Source organism: Dryobates pubescens, chromosome 7, assembly GCF_014839835.1.
Source record: "Dryobates pubescens isolate bDryPub1 chromosome 7, bDryPub1.pri, whole genome shotgun sequence".
NCBI lineage: Eukaryota > Metazoa > Chordata > Aves > Piciformes > Picidae > Dryobates > Dryobates pubescens.
The window spans coordinates 43,418,843-43,440,917 of record NC_071618.1 but is presented as its reverse complement, the minus strand read 5'-3'; the positions used below and the strand labels follow the sequence as shown (position 1 = coordinate 43,440,917).

Sequence of the window (22,075 nt, the reverse complement as noted above, 5' to 3'; positions counted from 1 at the left end):
TGTGTTACCTGCCCAGCACTCCCTCAAAACTAGCAACCACATTAGCCTGCAGTTTCATTGGTGGTTTTAATGTCGCCCTTGCTTCACAGTATCACAGAATCACCAAGGCTGGAAGAGACCTCAAAGATCACCGAGTCCAAGCTGTCACCACAGACCTCATGACCAGACCATGGCACCAAGTGCCACGTCCAATCCCCTCTTGAACACCTCCAGGGACCTTCATGTGCAGTTACCCTATAGATTGGCACCCAAAAAGATCTGGGCTATTCCACTGGTACAGATCATCCTCTCCAAGAAACAGGAGGGCATCTGGCCCTTTATTAGCTTCTGCAGCCCTAGAAGCTAGAAGGTGAGTAATGAACCTACACATTAGCTATCGCTACCTTCACATAGTATCTAGGGGACACCAAGATGGGAGCAGATGACACCAAGTTGGGAGCAGGAGTTGATCTGTCAGAGGGCAGAAGGGCTCTGCAGAGGGACCTCGACCGACTGGACAGATGGGCAGAGTCCAACAGGATGGCATTCAACAAGGCCAAGTGCCAGGAGCTGCACTTTGGTCACAACAACCCCATGCAGTGCTACAGACTGGGGGCAGAGTGGCTGAGAGCTGCCAAACAGAGAGGGACCTGGGGGTGCTGATTGACAGCTGCCTAAACATGAGCCTGCAGTGTGCCCAGGTGGCCAAGAAGGCCAATGGCATCCTGGCCTGCATCAGGAACAGCGTGGCCAGCAGGAGCAGGGAAGTCATTCTGCCCCTGGACTCAGCACTGGTTAGGCCACACCTTGAGTCCTGTGTCCAGCTCTGGGCCCCTCAGTTTAGGAAAGATGTTGAGTTGCTGGAAGGTGTCCAGAGAAGGGCAACAAAGCTGGGGAGGGGTTTGGAGCACAGCCCTGTGAGGAGAGGCTGAGGGAGCTGGGGTTGCTTAGCCTGCAGAAGAGGAGGCTCAGGGGAGACCTCATTGCTCTCTCCAACTCCCTGAAGGGAGGTTGTAGCCAGGTGGAGGTTGGTCTCTTCTCCCAGGCAACCAGCCCCAGAACAAGAGGACACAGTCTCAAGCTGTGCCAGGGGAAGTTTAGGCTTGAGGTTAGGAGACAGTTTTTCACAGAGGGAGTCATTTGCCATTGGAATGTGCTGCCCAGGGAGGTGGTGGAGTCCCCATCCCTGGAGGTGTTCAAGAGGGGATTGGATGTGGCACTTGGTGCCATGGTGTAGTCATGAGGTCTGTGGCGACAGGTTGGACTTGATGATCTTTGAGGTCTCTTCCAACCTTGGTGACACTGTGAGACTGTGAATTTAATTTGCATTTAGGTGCCAGTAAGGTGTACACAGCCAAATTCTTTCAGGCCTGCATCCAGCAGCTGAGAAAAAACAAAGGCAGCCTTTGCCTGCATCAATTCAGCTGGGCTGCACTTGAGGAAGCACACAGAGCACCAAAGAAGCATCATGAAACTAAACAGTTCTGCTGCTGTGGTGGCTGGAAGGGGTTGTTTAAGAGAGACAAGCCTGATCTCCAAGTCACTCACCTAGCAACAACTGGCATCTCAATGGCTTGGACTCTTTTATACAAGCAGACTGAGAAGCAAAAGCCACCTCCAGGGACAGGAATGATTGTTGATCTACCATGTGCTAGAAGATTCCCTTAATGTCAGTACTCTCAGAAGCAGAATTTGTTTCTGCAGTCTGCCAGCCCAGAACTTGGAAGTCCATTCCCTCAGCCCATAAAGCAAGCCAGGTACCATTTTATTAGTACTCTGATCTATCAGCAATAAACTTTTCTTCATCTTGAGCCACTCAGTTACTTTCACAGAAAATCCAAGCAGCATTTCCTCCCCCCCTCCAACCTCCCCCCCCAGGAACTTCTACATTAAAAAGGCCTGCAGGTAATTCTGGAGAACATTTAAGACATCATAAATAAACTTAAGCTAAAAATCACTTTCCAAACAATAAATAAAACTCTTCCTCAGTTGAAAGTGCAAACAGGCTGCATTAGAAAAAGTACAAAGCAAGACTGCAGAAGTGCTTCACTGTTCAGCAGTGACCCAGACACAGTTTCTTGTTTTGGTGCTGCTGGTCATCTGATGATTTTGTTTTCTGAACCCCATCTACAGAGAAAAAAGGAAAGGGGAGGGGGAAAAAAAGAGGGTGTGAAACATTAATGCAACAGCAAAGCAGAGTGTTGAGTACTCAACACATACAGGCACACTGGGATAACACTGGGTAGGGGTTTGAGGTAGGGGAACTTGTCTTCTCTCCATGCAGAGGAACATGAAATAACCATAGTGAAGGAAACACAGTGAGGAAAACCTGCAATTGAAAACAGTTGAGTGTGGAAAAGGCAAGCATGTCGACTCAAATAAGATGCTGTTAGAAAAATGAGCCCTGCTAAAGCTTGTCAAAGTACCCCAGGATGATCTTTCCCCAGCTGGGTCTAAAAATGATTAGCAGAGAGAAGGACAAACAAGACCTAACATTTTGCAGTGATTAGAACAGAACAGAACAGGAACAGCATAGAGTAGAGTAGAGTAGAGTAGAGTAGAGTAGAGTAGAGTAGAGTAGAGTAGAGTAGAGTAGAGTAGAGTAGAACAGACGTTAACCAGCACTTGGAAAAGACCTCTGAGATCATCCAGTCCAACCTATCACCCAACACCATCTAATCAACTAAACCATGGCACCCAGCACCCCATCCAGGCTCTTCCTAAACACCTCCAGTGATGGTGACTCCACCACCTCCCTGGGCAGCACATCCCAATGGCCAATCTGCCTTTCTGGGAAGAACTTCTTCCTAACATCCAGCCTAAACCTCCCCTGGCACAGCTTGAGACTGTGTCCTCCTGTTCTGGGGCTGGTTGCCTGGGAGAAGAGACCAACCCCCACCTGGCTACAACCTCCCTTCAGGTAGTTGTAGACAGCAAGAAGGTCTCCCCTGAGCCTCCTCTTCTGCAGGCTAAGCAACCCCAGCTCCCTCAGCCTCTCCTCACAGGGCTGTGCTCCAGACCCCTCCCCAGCTTTGTTGCCCTTCTCTGGACACCTTCCAGCAACTCAACATCTTTCCTAAACTGAGGAGCCCAGAACTGGACACAGCACTCAAGGTGTGGCCTAGCACCCAAATAAAAATGTCAGTTGAAAAGCACTGGCATAGACTCTACTTCATAAAAGAAGCAGCAAATGTTCTGCAGGCCACATTTGAATGGCTTGGAGCAATCCCATTGCTCTAGAAAAAGAACAGCACCGTTTATGGAACACAATAGAAGAAGGCTTTGTAGAGCAAACTGTAAGACACAATAGTCTGAAGTGATCTGTGTGCAAAGCAGCACATTGTTGACCTCACTAACAGCACTAGTAGATTTTTTTTTGCTGAAGCCAAGCATTTACTAAAGAAGCTCACATTTTTGACTTACCAATATTATTAAGAAAGCTCAGAGAGGTTTTCATAGCAAACATTTAACTAGTCAAGATTAATCAAGACTAGTAAATCCCAGAGGGATTCAGGTGTGTTTAAAATGTGATCTGAACTTACTACTTCAGTCATGAAATGAATTAATGAAGACATACTTACTTTCCCTGGCTGTTGGGTCATGGAATTCAAGGGCATTGATGTGCAATGGATTCGGTTGCCACTGGTAAAAGAAGAAAAAAGCTTCACTTATTGCAGAAAACACATTAGGATAGGACAGGACAGGACAGGAGAGGACAGGACAGGACAGGACAGGACAGAACAGAACAGAACAGAACAGAATAGAATAGAATAGAATAGAAGGAGAATAGGAGGAGAATAGGAGGAGAATAGGAGGAGAAAGAAAAAGCACCCCACAGTTTTCACTGTAAGGCATGACTAGGGGTGAGGTGGGAACTGAAGGGCTCCCCTCCAACACACATTTGCTTTGAGGACAAGAAGCTGTCCAGGGATGTGTGGCCATTGACTGCCTCCAGAAAAGGAAATGAGCCCACTCAAACCAACCGTGCTGCAGTCTGCCACGGCGAGCAAGCTGAGTGCAGGTGCCCTTGGCCACCTTCAAAAGCACATAGTGATCTCCCACATCAGCTGCAGCACTGGCTGGACAGATGGGCAGAGTCCAACAGGATGGCATTCAACAAGGCCAAGTGCCAGGGGCTGCACTTTGGCCATGGCAACCCCATGCAGAGCTACAGGCTGGGGTAAGAGTGGCTGAGAGCTGCCAAACAGAGAGGGACCTGGGGGTGCTGATTGACAGCTGCCTAAACATGAGCCAGCAGTGTGCCCAGGTGGCCAAGAAGGCCAATGGCATCCTGGCCTGCATTAGGAATAGTGTGACCAGCAGGAGCAGGAAAGTCATTGTGCCCCTGGACTCTGCACTGGTTAGGCCACACCTTGAGTCCTGTGTCCAGTTCTGAGCCCCTCAGTTTAGGAATGAGCTCGAGACACTTGAAGGTGTCCAGAGAAGGGCAACAAGGCTGGGGAGAGGCCTTGAGCACAGCCCTGTGAGGAGAGGCTGAGGGAGCTGGGGTTGCTTAGCCTGGAGAAGAGGAGGCTCAGGGGTGACCTCATTGCTCTCTACAACTACCTGAAAGGTGGTTGTAGCCAGGCAACCAGCACCAGAAGAAGAGGACACAGTCTCAAGCTGTGCCAGGGGAAGTTTAGGCTGGAGATGAGGAGAAAGTTCTTCACCGAGCGAGTCGTTCGTCATTGGAATGTGCTGCCCAGGGAGGTGGTGGAGTCCCCATCCCTGGAGGTGTTCAAGAGGGGATTGGATGTGGCACTTGGTGCCATGGTCTAGTCACGAGGTCTGTGGTGACAGGTTGGGCTCGATGATCATTGAGCTCTCTTCCAACCTTGGTGATACTGTGCCAGGGAGCCTTGGAGAGAACTTCAGAGTGGGAAGAGATCACCTCGAACAACGGCAATGAGTTAGAGGGAAATCTGCAAGGAAATCACTTGCCCCTACCACCTGGAATATGACACAGCTCTTGTCTTCAGTGTTGTGACAAAGCAACCTCTCAAATCCACTCACATGACTGAATGGCACAGGAAAACACTCCTGTAAGGCTGGCTGCAAGCAACTGCTCAACTCTCCCCTGCTCCAATGCTGCCCAGAGCTTTTAGAAGGTATTTTGACACTTACTGTAAACTTGCTCACACCCTCAAGTTCACCAAACTTCATATAGGATATGTCTGCCTTCTTTTTTCCAGCATCAACATCTCCTGCATAGATCTGCTTGATCCCAGCCCCTTTGATTAGAGGAACACATTCATCACAAGGACATTTTGTGACAAAGATCATGCTCCTCTCATCCGGCTTTATGTCTCGGCACCTACGAGGAGTCAGGAAACAGAACGTCAGAGTTTGTAACTCCATGGGTTGGACTGGTGACAAACCTGGTGTCTCACAAGAGCAAGCAAAGAAGTGTGGTAGTGTTTCCCCTGGACTCAGCATTGGTCAGGACACACCTTGATTACTGTGTCCAGATCTGGGCCTCTCAAAGAAGGACACTGAAACACTTGAATGTGTCCAGAGAAGGTCAGCGAGGCTGGGGACAGGTCTGGAGCACAGCCCTGTGAGGAGAGGCTGAGGGAGCTGGGGTTGCTTAGCCTGCAGAAGAGGAGGCTCAGGGGAGACCTTCTTGCTCTCTACAACTCCCTGAAGGGAGGTTGTAGCCAGGTGGGGGTTGGTCTCTTCTCCCAGGCAACCAGCACCAGAACAAGAGGACACAGTCTCAAGCTGTGCCAGAGGAGGTTTAGGCTGGAGGTGAGGAGAAAGTTCTTCCCAGAAGAAGTAATTGGCCATTGGAATGTGCTGCCCAGGCAGGTGGTGGAGTCACCATCCCTGGAGGTGTTCAAGAGGAGATTGGACGTGGCACTTGAAGCCATGGTTTAGTTAGTCCTGAGGTGTTGGGTGATAGGTTGGACTTGATGATCTGTGAGGTATCATACTATTAGTCAGGGTTGGAAGGGACCACTAGGATCATCTAGTTCCAACCCCCCTGCCATGGGCAGGGACACCCCACACTAGATCAGGCTGCCCAGAGCCTCAGCCAGCCTGGGCTTAAACACCTCCAGGGCTGGGGCCCCAACCACCTCCCTGGACAACCCATTCCAGGGCTTCACCACTCTCCTGGGGAAGAACTTCCTCCTCACCTCCAGCCTCAATCTCCCCACCTCCAGCTTCATTCCATTCCCCCTAGTCCTATCGCTACCTGAGGTCTTTTCCGACCTTATTGATTCTATGATAGGCATAAACAAGACTGTGACTGCAATCCACACTTCATCACAGTGCATCACCCCCTGCACCTGTCCCATGATTATTTCTGACCTGCCCCATTACTTCCTGAGGTAAACCCCAATCCCTTACCTGAAGGTCAAGGCGTTCTGCTCGGCGTGGATGATGTACCTGAACTTCCTGATTTCCCGGTCCTTTTGCTTATCATCCATGTGTGGGAAGTCAGCATATTCAGATCCAACAGGAAAGGCATTGTAACCACAGCCTACAAAATACATTGCTCCTGTTCCATCACAGCTTCTCTGCAACAGTAAGCAAAGCATCACCGTTGGAGACCTGTAAGCTGAAGACGAAGTCAGCGTGCCGTGCGAAGGATACTTCCACGTTACCAGTTTGTGCCAAGTTACAGCAGTGAAAAGAGAACTCAGCTCTTGCTAACTGTTCCATGCCTGTATGAAGCTTTTCCATCAAGCTCCACAGGGGACACACAGGCAAACAGTAGCACTACAGAGGACACACAGCACCAGGCTTAGAATACATAGAATAAACCAGGTTGGAAGAGACCTTCAAGATCATCGCCTCCAACCCATCAACCAATCCAACACCGCCCAAACAACTAACCCATGGCACCAAGCACCCCATCAAGTCTTCTCCTGAAAACCTCCAGTGATGGCGACTCCACCACCTCCCCAGGCAGCCCATTCCAATGTGCAATCACTCTCTCTGTATAGAACTTTTTTCTAACATCCAGCCTGAACCTCCCCTGGCACAGCCTGAGACTGTGTCCTCTTGTTCTGGTACTGCTTGCCTGGGAGAAGAGACCAACATCCGTCTGTCTACAACCTCCCTTCAGGTAGTTGTAGAGAGTAATAAGGTCCCCCCTGAGTCTCCTCTTCTCCAGGCTAAGCAACCCCAGCTCCCTCAGCCTCTCCTCGTAGGGCTTATGTTCCAAACCCCTCACCAACTTTGTTGCCCTTCTCTGGACTCGTTCCAGCAAGTCAACCTCCTTCCTAAACTGAGGGGCCCAGAACTGGACACAGGACTCGAGGTGCGGCCTAACCAGTGCAGTGTACAGGGGCAGAATGACCTCCCTGCTCCTGCTGGCCACACTGTTCCTGATGCAGGCCAGGATGCCATTGGCCCTCTTAGCTGCCTGGGCACACTGCAGGCTCATGTTCAGTCTACCGTCGACCAGCACCCCCAGGTCCCTCTCAGCCTGACTGCTCTCTAGCCACTCTGACCCCAGCCTGTAGCTCTGCATGGGGTTGCTGTGGCCAATGTGCAGAACCTGGCACTTGGATGTGTTCAATCTCCTGCCCTTGGACTCTGCCCATCTGCCCAGCCTGTCGAGGTCCCTCTGCAGAGCCTCTCTACCCTCCAGCAGATCAACTCCTGCGCCCAGCTTGGTGTCGTCAGCAAATTTACTGATGATGGACTCGATGTCCTCGTCCAGATCATCAATAAAGATGTTAATGAGCATGGGGCCCAGTACTGATCCCTGGGGCACACCACTGGTTTCAGTGTCTTTGCTTTTAGCAAGTAAGGACGCAGTCTCGAGCTGTGCCAGAGGAGGGTTTGGTTGGATGTTAGGAAGAAGTTCTTCCCAGCAAGAGAGATTGGCCATTGGAATGTGCTGCCCAGGGAGGTGGTGGAGTCACCATCACTGGAGGTGTTTAGGAAGAGCCTGGATGGGGTGCTTGGTGCCATGGTTTAGTTGATTAGATGGTATTGGGGGATAGGTTGGACTTGGTGATCTTGAAGGTCTTTTCCAACCTGGTTAATTCTACTCTACACTATTCTACTCTATTCTATTCAACTCTAGTCTACTCTACTCCACTCTACTCTAGTCCACTCTACTCTAGTTCACTCTACTCCATTCTACCACTGATAGCAGGAACAGAAACTGTGGAGCACTGAGTCCCTGAGTTTTTCTGCAGTGCACAAAATGAAGCCAGCTGGAGTTAGCCCCTGATGTGGCAGAGCCTGTGTTTCATCTGTCCCAACAGACCCAGTGACCAGCAGGTTGACCAAGCAGCAGTCTGCAATTGCAATCTCCATGAGAAACAAGACATCAACAAGCAGCTGGTGACTGAAGTGCTCAAACCAAATGAAGTTATGTGTCAGCTGCCTGAAGAGTGAGGCTTCCTGGGGTTGGTAATCTGCACAGTCAGAGACATAAAGAAATGAAGCCTTTCTGTTTGGGTGGGGAAAAGCACAGTAACTGCCATTTAACAGAAAAAAACCCTTTGGTCCCCACAGGAATGCTGCTAAAGCCAGTACAGAGCATTTCAATCACACACAAACACACCCTCAAGAGACTGTCAGACTATGATTGCTCTGAGACCTCTCCAAAAAAGAGCTGCAAAGGGGACCATGCAGTGCAGGCCCATGCTGCTGGAGCAGCAGCTGTGGCAAAACTGTAGCCAGGGCACCTGGAGTAACTGACAATGATTAGGGAAGCAGGCACACTGAAAAGCTGGGCAGAAACACTGCAGCACTTACTAAACTCATACTTCCCCTTCACACTGACAGCATAAGCATTAAGCAGTCATTAACTTAGTCACTAAAGGATGAGAAGAGGGTAGAAGGGCTCTGCAGAGGGACCTCGACCAACAGGACAGATGGGCAGAGTCCAACAGGATGGCATTCAACAAGGCCAAGTGCCAAGGGCTGCACTTTAGCCACAGCAACCCCATGCAGAGCTACAGGCTGGGGTTGGAGTGGCTGGAGAGCTCCCAAACAGAGAGGGACCCAGGGGTGCCGATTGACAGCTGCCTAAACATGAGCCAGCAGTGTGCCCAGGTGGCCAAGAAGGCCAATGGCATCCTGGGCTGCATCAGGAACAGTGTGGCCAGCAGAAGCAGGGAGGTCGTTGTGCCCCTGGACTCTGCATTGGTTAGGCCACACCTTGAGTCCTGTGTCCAGTTCTGGGCCCTGGAGGTGTTCAAGAGGGGATTGGATGTGGCACTTGGTGCCATGGTCTAGCCATGAGGTCTGTGGAGACAGGCTGGACTCGGTGATCCTCGAGGTCTCTTCCAACCTGGGTGCCATGGTTTGGTTGATCAGATGGTGCTGGGTGATAGGTTGGACTTGATGATCTCAAAGGTCTTTTCCAACCTGGTGAATTCTTTTCTAAGCTGTCTTTTTCTAAGCTGTGATTTTTCTAGTGCTGTGCATGAACAACACTCATGTGAAAACCTACAGCAGTCACAAGCTCAAGGCAGACACAAGGGTATGGCATTTTGAGTGCAAGACAAATGTCCCTTTTATTCAATACTTACTGATTTTTCTTCTGCCCAAATAATAGCTCCAACTCCTGTTTTATGATCCTCTGAAATACATAATATTTAGTCAGTAAGTAACAAGCAAAGCCCTTCTGGGTTACACATACAGTAAGATACAGCACCCTGTAGATGGAATAACCTCTATCACTGCTTTGTGGAGAGGAACAAAAGAACTGCAGAAAGATCAAGAACTTCAAGTTCCATCAAGAACTATGAAGTCCTATGAGACTATTGCAAAAGCTGGGTGTGCTTTAACTGCAAGGCCACCCATTCTAAGACTTTGCTACATACATCTGGGCTCGAGTTGAGGAGCAAGATCTTCCCAGAGAGAGAGCTTGGCCATTGGGATGTGCTGCCCAGGGAGGTGGTGGAGTCACCAGCACTGGAGGTGTTCAAAAAGGTATTGGATGTGGCACTTGAAGCCATGGTTTAGTTAGTCATGAAGTGTTGGGTGCTAGGTTGGACTTGATGATCTCTGAGGTCTTTTCCAACCTTATTGATTCTATATTCCATGATTTGTTACCAGGTGCTAAGAGGCTACTAACATGTACATCAGGTAAGAAAGTGTGTGCCAAGAACACACGTGGGCAGGATTGCTGATGTGAGACTGCAAACTGCTGCAAACTTCCCAAGTGCTTACTACTTAACTTAACTACTTCATTTCATGGCATCAGTAAGGTTGGAAAAGACCTCAGAGATCATCAAGTCCAACCTAGCACCCAAAACCTCAGGACTAACTAAACCATGGCACCAAGTGCCACATCCAATCCCCTCTTGAACACCTCCAGTGATGGTGACTCCACCACCTCCCTGGGCAGCACATCCCAATGGCCAGTCTCTCTCTCTGGGAAGAACTTGCTCCTCACCTCAAGCCTAAACCTCCCCTGGTGAAGCTTTTCCTCTTTAGTGGAATTTAGCCCTGTAGTGAAATTAAAGTAGCAACTCAGTCACATGCATTGAGATGCTTTACCATATTATATAGGTGTATATGAGGGGAGAAAGATCATAGGATGGCCTGTATCAGGAATAGTGTGGCCAGCAGGAGCAGAGAAGTCACTGTGCCCCTGGACTCAGGCCTGGTTAGGCCAAACCTTGAGTCCTGTGTCCAGTTCTAGGCCTCTCAATTTAAGAAGGACACTTGAATGTGTGCAGAGAAGGACAACAAGGCTGGAGAGAGGTCTCAAGCACAAGCCCTATGAGGAGAGGCTGAGGGAGCTGGGGTTGCTTAGCCTGGAGAGGAGGAGGCTCAGGGGAGACCTTCTTGCTCTCTACAACTCCCTGAAAGGAGGTTGTAGGCAGGTGGGGGTTGGTCTCTTCCCCCAGGCAACCAGCACCAGAACAAGAGGACACAGTCTCAAGCTGTGCCAGGGGAGGTTTAGGATGGATGTTAGGAAGAAGTTCCTCACAGAAAGAGAGAGATTGGCCATTGGAATGTGCTGCCCAGGGAGGTGGTGGAGTCACCATCCCTGGAGGTGTTTAGGAAGAGCCTGGATGAGGCACTTGGTGCCATGGTTTAGTTGATGAGATGGTGTTGGGTGATAGGTTGGACTTGATGATCTCAAAGGTCTTTCCCAACCTGGTTAATTCCATTCTATTCAATTCAATTCATTTTCTTTTAAGCTTTAAATGTACACTATATGTTTGTTTACAAGGGTTTAAAAAAGCAACTATCCTGTCTAGATAAAAAGAGCATCACTCAGGAGTACTGCCAAGTTTTAAATCTTCATATGCTGTTCCCTGGAAGAACTCAGCAGCTTATTGTATTGCTTCTCAGATAGAACAAATTAGTAAACAGAAGCCATCTGTATCAAAAGATTGTCAACAATTGCTCTTCCACCCTGAAAGCCTGGTGGTGGATGGTGCCACATCCAGCTGGTGGCCAGTCACCAGCGGTGTCCCCCAGGGATCAGTACTGGGCCCCATCCTCTTTAACATCTTCATTGATGATCTGGATGGCAATGGGATGGCATTCAACAAGTCCAAGTGCCAGGGGCTGCACTTTGCCCACAGCAACCCCATGCAGAGCTACAGGCTGGGTTCAGAGTGGTGGAGAGGAGCCAGGCAGAGAGGGACCCAGGGGTGCTGATTGACAGCTGCCTAAACATGAGCCAGCAGTGTGCCCAGGTGGCCAAGAAGGCCAATGGCATCCTGGGCTGCATCAGGAACAGTGTGGCCAGCAGGAGCAGGGAGGTCATTGTGCCCCTGGACTCAGCACTGGTTAGGCCACACCTTGAGTCCTGTGTCCAGTTCTGGGCCCCTCAGTTTAAGAAGGACATTGAGACACTTGAATGTGTCCAGAGAAGGGCAACAAGGCTGGGGAGAGGCCTTGAGCACAGCCCTGTGAGGAGAGGCTGAGGGAGCTGGGGTTGCTTAGCCTGCAGAAGAGGAGGCTCAGGGGAGACCTCATTGCTCTCTCCAACTCCCTGAAGGGAGGTTGTAGCCAGGAGGGGGTTGGTCTCTTCTCCCAGGCAAGCAGCACCAGAACAAGAGGACACAGTCTCAAGCTGCACCAGGGGAAGTTTAGGCTGGAGGTGAGGAGAAAGTTCTTCACTGAGAGAGTCATTTGCCATTGGGATGTGCTGCCCAGGGAGGTGGTGGAGTCACCATCCCTGGAGGTGTTCAAGAGGGGATTGGACGTGGCACTTGGTGCCATGGTGTAGTCATGAGGTCTGTGGTGACAGGTTGGACTTGGTGATCTTTGAGGTCTCTTCCAACCTTGGTGATACATCAAAAACCCAATGAAATAAACCATCAGATGTATGATCACTTTTCCTAGTAAGATTTGAACTAGGGAACTTAATATAACTGTAGCTAATGCTTTGCTGGGAGGACATTAATTCACTGCTCTTTCTGAAGAAGTGCACATAGTAAAATGCTGGCACTTACCTACTAACAGAAGTATCTTGTGAAACCTCCACAGGGGAAAACACAACAGTGCCTCAGACTAGCCTGAAGAATTTAAATGCCATCATATTCTGTTTCCATATAGGTGTTGGACACATTGCCAGGGCAGACTTTGCCAGCACTGTCTGTGAAATACCTGCCCTGATTTTCTCTTGGAAAGCTCAGTGCTTTCACAGTCTGCACTACACACCACCACTGAGTTCATAGTATCATAGTATCAGTCAGGGTTGGAAGGGACCACATCTAGTTCCAACCCCCCTGCCATGGGCAGGGACACCCCACACTAGATCAGCCTGGCCAGAGCCTCATCCAGCCTGGTCTTGAACACCTCCAGGGCTGGGGCCTCAACCACCTCCCTGGACAACCCATTCCAGGGCTTCACCACTCTCCTGGGGAAGAACTTCCTCCTCACCTCCAGCCTGAATCTCCCCTCTACTGCTGCTCCCATTTCACAGATACAAGAACAGAATTCAGCAGATTGCTGAAGGGAACATTTGGAAGAAGGAAGACTGAGGTCAGGAATTGCTCTCTCCATGAGACACATCCTTTCTCCACTACTGTAACAACTCACCTGTCCGATACTCAAGCAGTCTGGCTTGTATCATACAGTGCCTGGCAATGTCCTGGGGCAGACACTGATGGTCTGTTTCATTTGATCCCCACGGCTCACTGCTGTAAAAGCCAAAGCAGCCAAAGACAGGGACACTGGCAGCCACTGTTGCCAAAACCAAGACAAGGTCTTTCATGTTTTGCCTGAGGTTGCTGAAGTATGGATTTTCACAGAGGTTCTCCAGTCCTATGGTCATCAAGATTTGCTTGTGCAGCTCCTCACTGGAAACCAGGAACAAGCTTTCATACTCCTTTATTCTCTCTTGTCTACATGCAGCATAGAAGTCAGTACTTGAGTCTGGCTGAGTTTTTGCTATTTTTTGGATAAAATCAAACTTGGTGGAAGTTTCCTCCACAAACTGCACCATGTAGCACACCAAGGGCTGAAGCAGCACACAGACACGGGCACGGCTGTTCGACTTCAGTCTTTCCACTGCTTTGGCATCCAGCTTTGCATCTTCAGTACTCATGGGATTGGGAGCCTCACTCTGCAAGCTGATTTCAGGATCTGCAGGCCAGTAAGAAATCCTGTTCACCCCAGCTGGAAGAGAAGATAATGCAGCAAAAGGAATCATGCAGTATAAGCTTCATAATCAACACACTATTGATTAACTCTGGTTTGACTCCTTTAACATCCTGACTGCTGCTTAAGGAAATGCTTGCAGGTATGAGTAACCACAGCTTATCAGACTTTACAGTCAGCCTACAATTCTTCACAGGAAGAGAAGGGCAACAAGGCTGGGGAGAGGTCTTGAGCACAAGCCCTATGAGGAGAGGCTGAGGGAGCTGGGGTTGCTTAGCCTGGAGAAGAAGAGGCTCAGGGGAGACCTTCTTGCTCTCTACAACTCCCTGAAGGGAGGTTGTAGCCAGCTGGGGGTTGGTCTCTTCTCCCAGGCAACCAGCACCAGAACTACAGGACACAGTCTCAAGCTGTGCCAGGGGAGGTTTAGGCTGGAGGTGAGGAAGAAGTTCTTCCCAGCAAGAGAGATCACAGTATCACAGTATAACCAAGGTTGGAAGAGACCCCAAGGATCATCAAGTCCAACCTGTCCCATTGAGCACAGCCCTGATGGCCTCAGTGAAGACCTCTTTGATTGGCCATTGGGATGTGCTGCCCAGGGAGGTGGTGGAGTCACTATCCCTGGAGGTGTTTAGGAAGAGACTGGATGAGGCACTTAATACCATGGTTTAGTTGATTAGGTGGTGTTGGGTGACAGGTTGGGTGACAGGTTGGACTCCGTGATCTCTGAGGTCTTTTCCAATCTGGTTGATTCAACTCAACTCAACTCAGTTCAAATCTATTCTGCTCTACTCTGCTCTGCTCTACTCTATTCTTATTCTGGGCCTAGTCATCAGGCTTAAGATAGCTCTGGCAAAGTGCAACAGGTATGTGAGAATCTCAGCAGCACATGCCAGCCAGTGGCAGAGGGGCTCAGCAGTGAACTCCAGTTTCTTAATCATCACCTCTGGGAAATGCACACTCAGTAGTGTTTTCTGCCTTGTGGAGAGTGTTGGTGCAGGCTGTGGACAAGTTGGGGACTGGTACTCACCAATGGGACAGAGCAAAGAGAACACAAGCTTCCTGGCACCAGCAATCACAAGCACAACATTTGCTCTTAACTCTACCACAGTCATTGCTTACCATTCACAATCATTTTTAAGCAGGTTGAGCAAGGCTTTCTGGAAAAATAAAGATCACAGTTTTTAAGTCTTGATCCATGTTTAATGAGGGCAATCTGTCCAGCATGGAGGTCTGTACTGGAACAATGAAGACCAATAATCTTCATGTTTTTCACCACCACTAGGCCACTCTTCTTCACCTACAGAAAAATGCATTGCTGTTACTACTATTTCCCTTTCTTTTTCAACAGCAAGTCCACAGAGATGTTAAAGCTATTCCCCAGGTAACAGTAATCAGCCAGGATCAGAGCATTACTGTGTCCAGTTCTGGGCCCCTCAATTTAAGAAGGACATTGAGACTCTTGAATGTGTCCAGAGAAGGACATCAAAGCTGGGGAGGGGTTTGGAGCACAGCCCTGTGAGGAGAGGCTGAGGGAGCTGGGGTTGCTTAGCCTGGAGGAGGCTCAGGGGAGACCTCACTGCTCTCTACAACTACCTGAAGGGAGGTTGTAGCCAGGAGGGAGTTGGTCTCTTCTCTCTAGCAACCAGCACCAGAACAAGAGGACACAGTCTCAAGATGTGCCAGGGGAGGTTTAGGCTGGAGGGGAGGAGAAAGTTCTTCACTGAGAGAGTTGTTAGCCATTGGAATGTGCTGCCCAGGGAGGTGGTGGAGTCCCCATCCCTGAAGGTGTCCAAGAGGGGATTGGATGTGGCACTTGGTGCCATGCTCTGGTCATGAGGTCTGTGGTGACAGGTTGGACTCGATGATCTTTGAGGTCTCTTCCAACCTTGGTGATACTGTGAGACTGGGATGAAGCTGGTGAAACCAACCTCATTATGCCTTCCAGCTGCTACCAGAATACTCCTGCCTCAGATGTGTAATTTATTTGGTTTCTTTGTGGTTGCAGAAAGGAGGCTGCACCAAACCCTGTGTATAACCCAGCTGCCACCCTGAACTGAATTACTACATCTGAAGCTACTTTTGAAGTCAGGATAGTGAACAGTCACCCACCTCTCTTTCAGATCTAGTCTGGGACATACCAGGCTTTGAAAATTAGGACTAATTGTCACTCAGAACCACACAGAATCACAGAGTGTTAGGGGCTGGAAGGGATCTCCAGAGATCATTGAGTCCAACCCACCTGCCAAAGCAGGATCACCTAGGGCAGGCTGCAGAGGAATGCATCCAGGTGGGTTTGGAAAGTCTCCAGAGGAGACTCCAAAACTCTCTGGGCAGCCTGCTCCAGGGCTCTGTCACCCTCACTGTAGAGAAGCATCTCCTTGTGTTGAACTGGAAACTCCTGTGTTCTAGCTTGTGCCCATTGTTCCTTGTCCTATGACTGGGAACCACAGAAAAGAAACTGGCACCTTCACCTTGACACCCTTCTCTCAGATAGGCAGTGGTAAGATCCCTTCTCAGCCTTCTCCTCTCAAGACTAGGTAGCCCCTATAAGAGAACTAGGTAGTTCTCTTATAGGAGAGATGTTCAAGTCCTGCAATCATCCTCTCAGCTCTCTGTTGGACTCTCTTTAGCAGATCCCTGCCTCTCTGGAACTGGGGAGCCCCAAACTGGGCACAGGTTTGTATCTCCTCTTGTCCTGGCTGCTACAGGTGCTGTGGATGCTGGCACAAGGGTATGTTCAGCAAGAGCATAGTACTGAAGCATTTTGCCCTTTTGGTTTGTTTTAATCACACCAGTGGACTTTTGTCTGCTTCTAAGAGATATGTGTTAAATGATTAGCTGATGTTGTTTTGGGGTTTTTTTTTTCCCCCTCTCCTCTGGACTAGCTGCCATGTAAAAAGCAGTTAGGTTAAATTCACTGCAGGAGCCACAAGGGTCTGTTCAGAAAGATCAGGCAATGGCAAATGTAGACATTTTTACCTGGGATTTTTTCTGTTGCTCAGATGAGGGAAAGAGCTCCATCCACAGACTGAACAAAGTGAAAAGGTTGACCTTAGAAAGCCTTGGCATTTGACCTGTCATTAAAAGAAAACAAAAATGAATGAATAGAATTAACCAGGTTGGAAAAGACCTTCGAGATCATCAAGTCCAACCTATCACCCAGCACCATCTGATCAACTAAACCATGGCACCAAGTGCCTCATCCAGGCACTTCCTAAACACCTCCAGTGATGGTGACTCCACCACCTCCCTGGGCAGCACATTCCAATGGCAAATATAACTCTTTCTGTGAAGAACTTTCTCCTCACTTTGACCTTAAACTTCCCCTGGCACAGTTTGAGACTGTGTCCTCTTGTTCTGGTGCTGGCTGCCTGGGAGAAGAGACCAACCCCCATCTGGCTACAACTTCCCTTCAGGGAGTTGTAGAGAGCAAGAAGGTCTCCCCTGAGCCTCCTCTTCTGCAGGCTAAGCAACCCCAGCTCCCTCAGCCTCTCCACACAGGGCTGTGCTCCAAACCCCTCCCCAGCCTCGTTGCCCTTCTCTGGACATCTTCAAGTGTCTCAATATCCTTCTTAAATTGAGGGGCCCAGAACTGGACACAGGACTCATGGTGTGGCCTATGCAGTGCTGAGTCCAGGGGCAGAATGACTTCTTTGCTCCTGCTGGCCACACTATTCCTGATACAGGCCAGCATGCCATTGGCATCATGTTGTTTAGCCTCATCCAGTCTCTTAAGCACTTCCAGTGATGGTGACTCCACCACCTCCCCAGGCAGCCCATTCCATGGATGGAATGCTTACAAAGAAACCCACATTGCTGAACAATATTTTCCAAGTCTTCTACATCACAGCTGCTAGAGATGATTCATCCATGTCTGCCAGTACTGCAGCTAAATCCACACTGTCCTCTGCAGGGCAGTAGCTGTCAACTCAGAACGCTCACATCTGGTTGCAGAGATCAGATTTGTGCAAGAGAAGAAATTGGGATGCTGTCACTGAACTTCAGTCAGTTAATTCTATTCAGAGGTGAATCATAGAATCAATAAGGTTGGAAGAGACCTCAGAGATCATCAAGTCCAACCTGTCACCCAACACCTCAGGACTAACTAACCCATGGCTTCAAGTGCCATGTCCAGTCCCCTCCCCAGGGACAGTGACTCCACCTCCTCCCTGGGCAGCACATCCCAATGGTCAATCTCTCTCTCTGTGAAGAATTTCTTCCTAACATCCAGCCTAAACCTCCCCTGGCACAGCTTGAGACTGTGTCCTCTTGTTCTGGTGCTGGTTGCCTGGGAGAAGAGACCAACCCCCACCTGGCTACAACCTCCCTTCAGGGAGTTGTAGAGAGCAAGAAGGTCTCCCCTGAGCCTCCTCTTCTGCAGGCTAAGCAACCCCAGCTCCCTCAGCCTCTCCTCACAGGGCTGTGCTCCAGACCCCTCCCCAGCCTCATTGCCCTTCTCTGGACACCTTCCAGTGCCTCAATATCCTTCTTAAATTGAGGGGCCCAGAACTGGAAGAGCAGAAGTCACAGATCAGATCCCCCATAACTTAATGATTCACAGAAATTTGAGACCCATCTTGTGATTCAGCTTCAGGCCCACCACAGGAGAGAGCAAAGACATCTAGGCACAGATGATGATCGTGCCCTGGCACCTGCAGCAAAAGCAGATGAGCCATTGTGAAACTGGCCAGTGACATCAGTTCTGAAGAAACCTGCTTCTGCATTCTTAACAGGCTGCTTAACTTTGGTGGAGATTTTCCACAAACATTTGGTTGCTCAGGCAGACTAAATAAGCAAAGAGACAGCAAAGAGCCCCTTCTTGGACCACCCCTTGGTGCTGTGCTGTGCTTCTACCCAAACTCTGGATGCTGTCCAGCGAGGGCCAGCTCTCAAGCACTGCTGAGTGTCCCACAAACCCAAAAGGAGGAAGTGCTGCCTTTTGCTCAGTAGTGCTTGAACCATTCCAGTGCAAAGCAGTATTGCTCCACACTTGGCAGGAAGTGAATTAAGTCTTCAAAAGAGCTCCAGTCCCTATTTCAGGGGTGCTTACGGAGAGCTGTAATGAACACAGATTCCTCTGCAGGTCTCACATCCACTGTCAGACAATAAAACTATTTCTGCTTTTATCCCTCCCTGCAAACATCAAAGGTTTTGCAAAGGAGAAAGAGGCAAGAGCAGCACAGAGAAATGTAAGAGAAGGGTTATCTACATGGCAACAGAGAAAAACCTTTCCTTAAGGAGTGCCAACTGTATGGAAGAGATGTCATCAGACACCAAGGGTGCTTTCTTCCTGACATGTCTGTGCACTCAAACAATTGGGACAGCAGAGAAACACGTGCCATCCACAACTGGGATTTAGTTCAGCAGGTCTTTTGGCACAGAAGTGTGATTTGGGGAAGCAGCTACAGAGCTCTCAGCAGCACCATCTCATGCCGCGCCGTCCGCTACTCGTGACGCTGCCCTGCCATGCCACCCCCCTGCCTGCACTGCCAGAGGCCACCTGGCTAGCACAGAGAGGTGTGCTGGAAATGCACATGGCTGTCACCTGCACTGAACTGCAAAAGAACTCTGCAAGTACATCCAAAGACATAGAATTTGTTTTCCTAAATGAGCACTGAGTTCATTCTCTCTACAGCCCCTATGAGAGGCTGGGCAGATGGGCAGAGTCCAAGGGCCTGAGAGTGACCACATCTAAGTGCTGGGTTCCACACATCGGCCACAACAACCCCATGCAGTGCCACAGGCTGGGGTCAGAGTGGCTGGAGAGCAGCCAGGCAGAAAGGGATCTGGGGGTACTGGTTGACAGGAGCTGAACATGAGCCTGCAGTGTGGCCAGGTGGCCAAGAAGGCCAATGGCATCCTGGCCTGCATCAGGAACAGTGTGGCCAGCAGGAGCAGGGAAGTCATTCTGCCCTGTGCTCAGCAGTGGTTAGGCCACACCTTGAGTCCTGTGTCCAGTTCTGGGCTCCTCAGTTTAGGAAAGATGTTGAGTTGCTGGAAGGTGTCCAGAGAAGGGCAACAAAGCTGGGGAGGGGTCTGCAGCACAGCCCTGTGAGGAGAGGCTGAGGGAGCTGGGGTTGCTTAGCCTGCAGAAGAGGAGGCTCAGGGGAGACCTTCTCGCTCTCAACAAGTCCCTGAAGGGAGGTTGTAGCCAGGTGGGGGTTGGTCTCTTCTCCCAGGCACCTGGCACCAGAACAAGAGGACACAGTCTCAAGCTGTGCCAGGGGAGGTTTAGGCTGCATGTTAGGAAGAAATTCTTCCCAGAGAGAGAGATTGGCCATTGGAATGTGCTGCCCAGGGAGGTGGTGGAGTCACCATCACTGGAGGTGTTTAAGAAGAGACTGGATGGGGCTCTTGGTGCCATGGCTTAGTTGATTAGATGGTGTTGGGTGACAGGTTGGACTCGATGATCCCAAAGGTCTTTTCCAGCCTGGTTAATTCCATTCTAATTCTATTCTATCCCCCCCCTGCACACACACATTCATTTCCCACATGGCAAGCTCAAATAAACCATGCACCTTACACCAACTCACTTGTATGCCATCATATTGTCTAAAATGGATTACTTTGGCACACAGAGCAGACTTGAAACAGGACACACCAGAAACAAGTCTGAATCACTGTTTGTTTTCTTGGACCTAGTCCAGATGTGACCTGGCAAACACATGGGAAACAAAGTGAAGAATGTCTTGGTTCACAATGCTGTCATGAATTGACATAAATTTACAGTGAGAAGCAGGAGAATGTTATGATTTGTGCTACAGCCAGCTGGCAGCCAGGCACTAGTGGTGTCCCCCAGGGGTCAGTGCTGGGCCCCATCCTGTTCCATATCTTTATTGATGATCTGGATGAGGGCATTGAGTCCATCGTCAGTAAATTTGCAGATGACACCAAGCTGGGGGGAGCAGCAGATCAGTTAGAGGGTAGAAGAGTTCTGCAGAGGGACCTTGGCAGGCTGGACAGATGGGAAGAGTCCAAGGGCATGAGATTGAACACATCCAAGTGCCAGGTTCTACACATTGGCCACAACCACCCCATGCAGTGCCACAGGCTGGGGTCAGAGTGGCTGGAGAGTAGGCAGGCAGAAAGGGACCTGGGGGTCCAGGTTGAAGGTGTTTCGGAAGAGACTGAATGAGGCACTTGGTGCCATGGTTTAGTTGATTAGATGGTGTTGGGTGATAGGTTGGACTTGATGATTTGAAGGTCTTTTCCAACCTGGTCTATCCTATTCTATCCTAAAGGAAAGACCTATGGCCACAGGTACCATATCTATGCATCTACATTTTTATTTACATAGGTACTTAAAGGTGCCCTTAGGTTCAACACAGTGAAGAGAACACTCATTCAAGTGGCTTGGAAGAAAGGTATAAGACATCTTAGAGAATTTAAAGCAGCCACTGCTTATTGATTCTATGATTGTTTAGCATGGAGAAGAGAAAGCCTCAGGAAGCCCTTACAGCAGCCTTCCAGTACTTAAAGAGGACCTAGAGGAAGGACAGAGAGGGACTCTTTACCAGGCAGTGTAGCGACAGGATGAAGGGTAACAGTTTCAGATGGAAAGAGGGTAGATTCAGACTGGAAATTAGGAAGAAGTTCTTCACTACGAAGGTGGTGAGACGCTGGAAGAGGTTGCCCAGAGAAGTTGTGGGTGCCCCCTCCCTGGAAGTGTTCAAGGCCAGCCTGGATGGGGCTTTGGGCAACCAGGTCTAGTGGAAGGTGTCCCGGCCCATGGCAGGGGGGTTGGAACTACATCATCTAGGCCCCTCACAACTCAAGCTGTTCTATGATACAGCTTAAACAGAGATGGAATGCAACTGCAAAAGAAACGATTTTGGCAGGGGGGCGTGCAGACTACAGGAAGAATACAGAAGGCCATCAGGAGTAAGAGCGGGAGCAGGCAAGCAGGGGGCGGGCAGGGAGGGAGGGATGCTTGATTGCATTGCCCATAACGGGCAGGAGCACTCCGAGACACGGCAGTTGAGAAGGGGCAAGGCAGGAGCCCCCTGAACACCGCCCGGGGGGGAACAGCCTGACAAGCGCCCTGGGTAAAGGACAGAGCGGACTGCTCCGGACACTTGGTCAAACACCTCGGAGCAGCCGGTGGGCGAGGAAAGAGCCGCGGAAAAGCCGGCACCACGCTCCCTCCCGCCTCCCCGCCTGCCTCTAGCGCTCGCTCCCTGCGGCGGCGGGGTTCCCTCACGGTGCAGGCAGGCCCCGGCCCGGGCCGACCCCGCCGCCGCCAGACCCCCACGGCGGGCAAAGGGCGGCGCTCACCGGCCATGCTGTCGGTCTGCGTGCTCGCCGCGCTCACCCGCGGCCCTGCCGCCGCCGCCTCTTCTGCGCCGTGCATGGGTGCCAAAGCCGCTGCCGGTGCCCCCCAGCCCCTCCGGCCCCGCCCCTCCGGCCCCGCCCCCACGGCGTCCCCGCTCCTCCCTCAGGGCGTCGCCGCGCCGGGGACGTCCGCCGGCCAACTACCTCTGACGGGCGGGCGCCTCGACCAATAGGAAGCGGAGGGCAAGAGGCGGGTGGAGCTTTCTGTGACGGGGCGGCCCGGGGC

General features: G+C 50.4%; 1 protein-coding gene across 1 annotated transcript; it reads right to left on the bottom strand.

The window, feature by feature from the left end:
• Positions 1 to 1,862: 1,862 nt before the first annotated feature.
• Positions 1,863 to 21,868, bottom strand: CDADC1 (cytidine and dCMP deaminase domain containing 1). The gene is made up of 9 exons (XM_009906278.2): positions 21,793 to 21,868; positions 16,498 to 16,592; positions 14,638 to 14,815; positions 12,958 to 13,536; positions 9,480 to 9,529; positions 6,331 to 6,500; positions 5,104 to 5,293; positions 3,561 to 3,621; positions 1,863 to 2,106 (listed from the first exon to the last, which is right to left on the bottom strand). The coding sequence occupies exons 1-9, from the start codon at positions 21,866 to 21,868 to the stop codon at positions 2,033 to 2,035; spliced, it is 1,473 nt and encodes a 490-aa protein (XP_009904580.2). The 3' UTR covers positions 1,863 to 2,032.
• Between the last annotated feature and the right edge of the window lie 207 nt (positions 21,869 to 22,075).